The sequence below is a fragment of the Zalophus californianus genome, chromosome 7 (assembly GCF_009762305.2).
Source record: "Zalophus californianus isolate mZalCal1 chromosome 7, mZalCal1.pri.v2, whole genome shotgun sequence".
In the NCBI taxonomy this organism is placed as follows: domain Eukaryota; kingdom Metazoa; phylum Chordata; class Mammalia; order Carnivora; family Otariidae; genus Zalophus; species Zalophus californianus.
The window spans coordinates 8370564-8377647 of NC_045601.1; the positions used below are offsets into that span (position 1 = coordinate 8370564).

At 44.5% G+C, this 7084-nt stretch overlaps 1 protein-coding gene across 3 annotated transcripts; it reads right to left on the reverse strand.

The window, feature by feature from the left end:
• Positions 1-1359: 1359 nt before the first annotated feature.
• On the reverse strand, positions 1360-7071 carry MRPL18 (mitochondrial ribosomal protein L18). Of its 3 annotated transcripts, none has more exons than XM_027601904.2 (4): positions 6387-6576; positions 5922-6108; positions 2238-2469; positions 1360-1748 (listed from the first exon to the last, which is right to left on the reverse strand). In XM_027601904.2, exons 1-4 carry the CDS (start codon positions 6436-6438, stop codon positions 1677-1679), a joined length of 543 nt encoding a protein of 180 aa, XP_027457705.1. In that variant the 5' UTR covers positions 6439-6576; the 3' UTR covers positions 1360-1676. The 3 variants fall into 3 exon arrangements, with proteins under 3 accessions (XP_027457705.1, XP_027457704.1, XP_027457706.1); XM_027601903.2 differs by having other exon boundaries at positions 6345-6576; XM_027601905.2 differs by having other exon boundaries at positions 1681-1748; positions 2387-2469; positions 6387-7071.
• Between the last annotated feature and the right edge of the window lie 13 nt (positions 7072-7084).

The window sequence follows — 7084 nt, forward strand, 5'->3', positions numbered from 1 at the left end:
CCTTCGCAGCCAGAGCCCGGCGACCCTGGCGGCGGCGATCTCTGCAGTCGCTGGAAGGGGCCCTTCCGTAGAGCTGGGTATTAAGAGGCGTGGTAGGCGAAAACAGTGCGCGGGAAGGGTAAGTGCAGACCGGCGGCCGCACCGGAAGGAACTGCAGAAGTAGGCAATCACGGCAGCCGCGGCGAGCGGCGGGGCCACGTCGCATCCGTGTTGAAATCTGCACGTCTTCGCACTTCGCCCCTGCTGAGCTGGCCCTGTCCCCTCCCCCACACCCCATCTTCACTTGGCAACGTCATCCGTAATACCGTCTCTCAAACTTGGCACAAAGACCCTCAGGAGTTGCCTATCAAACTGAGGAAACCTTTGGTGCAGAGATGATTTAGGACCATCCTGTTGCTTGCAGATAAAACCCCTACCTACGGCATTACCTCCAGGTGAACCCTATTTTTGTCACTGCCAATTTCCAAAGCCACTAGTCCAGTCTTTGGTCTTTACACCCGCCCTTGAACACCAGACTTGTTTGAAAAGCCTTCTACAACCACAGTCTTCAAAGTGAAGTGCTCCAATCTTTAAGATGAGGCAAGAAAATATCGGACCTATAATAAACACTTTCAAACGTCTCCACTGGGGTATTGATCACAAGCGGACCACTAAGGCACTGCATTCTGAAGGCCTCTCAGAACCAATCATACTTTTAAAACCTGTTGGTGCATACCCATCTTTTTTAAAATACCAAACACTCGGATTAGAAATAGTAATGTTATTTCACTTCTGTATAAATATATAACTGGGATACACATTTAAAAATTGGGAAATGCTCTAGAAGCCACCTTAACTGCTTACAGGTTCTTTCTCATTGCACCGGTCTTATAAATAGCCAGAAAGTTGTTTTGATTTAATCGACTCCTATAAAAGAGCTGCCATTGATTCCCACTTAGCCCAGCTTCATTTTAGAATAAGGTGATTGCACTTCAAGCTTCATCTCCTATCCAACAAATTCTTTTTTCAAGGCAAACTGAGCATACACCAACCCTGCTCCTTTCCACCTCCACTTTCAGTTCCTCACTGCATTTCTTTCTTCTTTCACATCTGGCTCTGCATGTCAGGATTCAGGAGCCCAACTAAGGTCACAATTTGCCCCTTCTATCTTCACAGCACTAAGACTGTTTATAATAAATTAACTGATACGGACAGTTCCTATTTTTAAAAAAGGTCCACACTCTGAACAGCAACAGCTGTCATTTATTGAGATTAACCACTATGAGCTGGACATGGTAACGAGTAGTTTGCACAAACCTCCTATGTGTACTCTTGCCACAGAGGGCTCAAAGGCAAAGAAGATTTCACGTAACCAGAAACTGCTCATATCTGCGTTTATTCTTTAACTTACAAACAACATTTAATTTGTCCTTGCAAAGTTAATTATAATTGGCAACAGCTTTTCCCAGATACTTCTGTCCAAGAGAGGGGAAGAATTTAGCCCTTGATTAAACCACTGCCCCCCCAACACACACACACACACAAGGGGAGGAGGGGATGACCTTAACTAGTGATAACATTCCACCGTTACATGATTATACAAAACTTCCAAGCTGGCTGTTCTTCCAGATGCTCTCTTCTGAAGGACGGAACAGCTCACAGCTTTATATTCACACGTTCGGAACAATGCTCCTCTTTCATTCATAGATTCTCCGAGGCTCCTGCAGCACCACACCACCTTCTGTCATGGCACTCTGTAGTCGTTTCATCTGGTTTTGAAGATCCGAAAAAAGGGAAAGGTTAAGTCAGCACGATAAGGAAGCTGACAAACAGTTCGCGTCTCAAGAGAACTAAAAACAGCTGATTTGCTCCTTGCTAACCCCCAGCCTACACTGATTTCCCAGAAAGTGATCTTAATAATGACACAGATAAGAGACTCTAGAGATGTCAAAGATTAGTGATGTTTCATCATACAGACAAGATGTTAACACATGAACGGGGAAGTAGAGTGGGGGACATCACGGCTGTAGAGTCAGTCACCCTGGACTCACTCTGCACAAGCCAGCCTCAGGTGACTTGGGCATACTACTCCTGACCCTCTGGGCTATGAGGATGGAATGAGGTCCCACATGTCAGGATACCCACCTCAGCATCTGCCACATGGAAAGAACTTGATAAATCCAACTATTGTTATTATGTAAGCACCTGCTGTCAAGAATTCATACCTTTTAAAAATAAGTACATGAAAACCAAAATACCGAGTCTGAGGCTGCCTCCCAAGGAGTGGGTTGGTAGACCATGAAGTTGATTCCTGCCTCTAAGCATCGCTCTGCCAGCACTCGTCCTATACTCTCACAGGCCACCACGTTTTTGGTGCTGTAAAGATGCTTTTTAATAGCCCATTCCCGAGTGGATGCTGAAACCACAACCTGGCCGTTGCAACGCTCAACCAGCGCTTCTACATGATGCTGAGTCCTTATAACTCGCAACCTAAATGAGATGAGAAGAGAATAAAATCATAAAAGAATCCTAAAGATAAAAGGCCTCAGGTGAATAAAGGCCTACACATTACTCAAGAATGCAATGTCTGTTTCATTTACTTCAACAGAGTTAACCTGGATTTGACTTGGGAAAGCTATTTTTCCTCTGTCTTTATGAGGTTACCCTCAATAACAATAAACTAAACATTTCCACTTAACTTCAAATATCCAGGAGAAATTTGGTATTTCTGAGATGTAAGAATTATTACACAGCATCACTTCAAAAAAGGATCTGAGGAGGCAGAGCTAAGCTGTGACCCTCCAATGAGTAAGGATATACTTACTCTATGTTTCTACTTTCCAGTAACACCAAAATAAATGTAAGATTGATCAAAAATTTAATTAAAAACTGAGATAATACTAGCAAGCAAATTGTTTTTTACAACCTCTAAGTCTATTTAATTTACTTAAATTCAATTAACATATAACGTATTATTAGTTTCAGAAACAGAGGTCAGTGATTCATCAGTCTTATATCCAGTGCTCATTACATCACGTGCCCTCCTTAATGCCCATCACCCAGTTATCCCATTCCCCCACCCTCTTCCCCTCCAGCAATCCTCAGTTTGTTTCCTATGATTGAGTCTAAAGCCTATTTAAATAGGACATCAAACCATGTCATCCTGATTTTACAAAGAAAAAATTGACAAAGTTTTCTACAGTTAAAAAAACAGTAAGCTGAAGTCAAAAGGCAGCAAGAAACAAAAAATAATTTAAACACATATTATTTGAAGGGCTAATTTCCATATGGAAAAAGCCTCCTACAATCGGAAAAAAAGAAAAAGACCAATACCTTAATAGGCAAAGGATCTGAACAGACTGTTCACAGAAACAAAATATTAAAGACTCTCAGGCCCATGAAAATACGCCCATCTCACTGATGAGATGCATGGACAAGGCAATTCATTGCTACATTGTTTGGAATCATTAAGGTAATCATCAATATGGAGCTAGCTAATTAAAACATCCATACGGTGGTGTTCTATCCAGTTACGGGAAGGAATGAAGTAGCTGCCATTTACTGAGCACCTACCGTGCCAGGCACTGTCCTGTTTACAGGCAGAGCTCATGTTTCAAAATGATCTCTCATTATTCTCCTTTTTTCTTTCTCTCTTTTTTTTTTAAGGCCACATAAACTGACATAGAAAGGGTAACTCTAGCAAGATTACAACTAATGGTAAGTAACAGAGCTAGGACTTCAGTCCAGGGGTCTGGCTCCAGAGCCAATGTTCCTAAACAACACAAAGGATTTCCAAGATGGATTCTGAAGGGGGCAGGGAGGATTCAGATGAAAAACAGTGTATGTGGTATGCTAATATTTGTAAATTTTTTTTTAAAGATTTTATTTATTTATTTGACAGAGAGAGAAAGCACAAGCAGGGGGAGCGGTTGGCAGAGGGAGAAGCAGGCTCCCAGCTGAGCAGGGAGCCCGACATAGGACTTGATCCCAGAACCCTAGGATCATGACCCGAGCCGAAGGCAGACGCTTACATTTAAAACAGACTGAGCCACCTAGGTGCCCTAATATTTGTAATTTAAAAACTACTAAGTTTATACTTATGTGCAAAAATTATCTCCAAAAGGATACACATAAAACCTATTTGCCCTTTGGATTTTATAGCATACATTTATATTACACATTTAAAAATTAGGCTCACATTAAATAAAACACCAAAATTAGAGGTGACACCAGGACTCTTAATGTGAAACAGCAGGAAAAACACTAGATTGAGAAATGTGGGTTCTACACCTGGTTTTGCTGGCAGGCCTAGTAAAAATCACAATTTCTTAATCAAAGATCAACAATCCTTTTCCATAAGGGCTCAGACAGTAAATGTTTTAGGCTTTGTAAGCCATAGGGTCTCCTGCAACTGCTCAACTCAGCCATAGTAATACTAGAACAGCCAGGTGAGAATGAGTGGTGGTGTGTTACAGTAAAATATCCTTTGTGGATAATGAAATTTGAATTTTATATAATTTTCACATCACAAAATATTATTCTTTGGAATTCTTTTTCACGTTTTAAAGAAAGGAAATTTTTAGCTTGCAAGCCAACTATGGCCCATGGGCCATAGTTTGCTGATCCTTGTCTTAAACCATTTGTTCAACAAAGGCTTAGGACTCATCCTCTCTAAGGTCACTTCCTATTATAATATGCCAAAATTCTATACTGATAATACTGTGAATATAGCAGAGAGGAAAAAAAGTGGGAAAATAGATCTCTAATTATTTAAATGATCCAATATTAATAGGTTGAACGTGTCAAAAGAATTTTAGATTAATTCAAGTGATCTGCCTACTCCCTTTGACTCCTTCCTACGTACACTAAGTAAAAATGCTTCATAGCAACTGTAAAATTTTATTATCTCTATTCCATCTTCCACAACAAAACTTAAAAATTTTTGCTAACAAGGATGACACGTATTTTATCTTTGTATCTCCTGCATCTAGCACAATGCCTATGAAGCGTCATAGGCCTGTTCGTTGAATGAGTGTATCACACAGTTATGACTCCTATTTAACTTCCAATTTATATAGTCCTCAAGAAATATTCCATTTTTAACAAATGCTTACCAAGTAAATAACCAGCAGATAAACACCAACATAAAGCAGCAAGTGGTAATACCTTATAGTGTCTTGGATCTTAGGTAGGTCGGACAAAACGTGTCTGTATCTTAGCTCTAGCGCTTATTAACCTTGTCCCCCTAAGCTTCCATTCTCTTGCTCCCATAAAATGAAGGAAATTACTGTATCTGCTTCATAAATTAAATGAGGTTAAATGAGGAAATGCACATAAAGCAACTAAGAATTCCTGGCAAAAACAAAGTGTTCAGTAAATAACCATCTTCATAACAAAGAGTAGACTCCTAACTTGCCTTCCTGCTTCTATTCTTCCCCCATTACAAATTTCTCCCCAAAGCAACTAGAATGATCTTCAATTCAAGCTCAGAATTTATTAGACTCTGTTTTCCACTACTGTGAAAACCTGTGACGTGCTTACTTCAATTTACAAAGTTAATGATGTGTCTCCTACCTACCTGTCCATTTTCACCTTAACACCATTCACTGCTTCCGCACACTCAGCTCCGGGTACACTGGCCTTGCAGCTGTCCAAACACACAGGCCCATTCCCACCCTAGCCATTTCCTCTGCTGGGAACGCTCTTCTTGGCAGACTGTCCTATCTTTCAGAAGGGGCCTGGGCAGGCGCCCAGTCTCCCCATCCGAACATCGTCCTCTTTAAACACCTACTTACTGTTTGTCCCTCCAGGTCCACCCCCCCACCCCCACCCCCCGGCCACCGACCCCTCCTCCACCACCACCAAATGCAGCTTCCTGAGAAGACATCTCCAGAAATATCTGGACCGCTCTGTCGGGTCAATTACCTAGCCGACCCGATTACCTGTGCCAGAACTCACGCGAGGGCCACGCCGTCCCCCAACCCCGCTCCTTCCTGGCCACACCTAAGAGCTCCAGATTGCGGGGGTTCCGATTGGTGAACTCTGGGGCAACAGCCGCGTTTTCCAGACGGTCCACATCAGGCTTCGCCGCTGGCTTGGAACCGGTTGAGAGCGCTGCGACCCCACACCCTAAGAATGGGAACCCCCACATGCATCTTAAAAAATGACAAACACGGACAAAACAGGACTATGAGCCAACCTCTATCCCCATCCACTCCCCGGAAAGAAGAGGTAAATCTGGTCACAGGGTACAGTCATCACAGACCCTGGTTCTGAATTTCCTCCTACTGTCGCCACAATGCTGCTAGCCCGTTTACTGTTCGGGGGGGTCGAAGTGAAAACACGACCTGCATGCGCACACTTACTGTGCAGGCCCCGGGGAGTCATCTGAGAGAAGTGGGAATTACCAGGGTTCCGGCAAACCGACAGCCTCTCCCAGAGCCGCGACCGCAGCGCCATTGCTGACGGATCGCGGGCAAAACCTCGGAAAAGCCTCGCGTCCTTTCCTCATCGGCGTCGCAGCCGCTGGCCGGCCGCAGCCATGTTAACTCAGGGAAAAGCTTTTGGATTCAGGAGGTCACCTACGGCTCGACCCGGAACTAACAAGCCCCGCCGCCGAGCGGCTGACAGGACGATCGGCTGCCTCGGCTCCTCCAATCACTGCCTACGATGGGTGCACGTGACGCCGGAGCCCGCCAACCACTTGCCGCAACGCGCTTGAGGGCGGGGCCTAAACGAGCAGGCACCCCGCTAGTTTACGCGCAGCGTTTCGCCAGAGTCGCGGTCGCAAGGCTCCCGTAACTTCGCGTTGCTTTGTTTAGGCCTTGCGGTCGCAAAGCGCCGGCCGATCGTTGTTGGATCCACACCGCAGCCCCGCTGGGGAATGGGAGAAACCGGGGGCAGCGCGAGATGCAGTTTCTCTTCAGAAACCGTACTTGTCATTTTTCCCGAATGGCCCATGTAAAGCTCTTGCCCGTCCAACCCACGTTCAGGCCCCCAAGCTTAGGCCCGTGAGCGCAGGAACCAAGCTCGTGACTCGCCACGTGGTCGCCGAAGACCGTTAGAAGCGAACACGCGCGACTAGCTCAAAAGGCCAGCCTTCCCG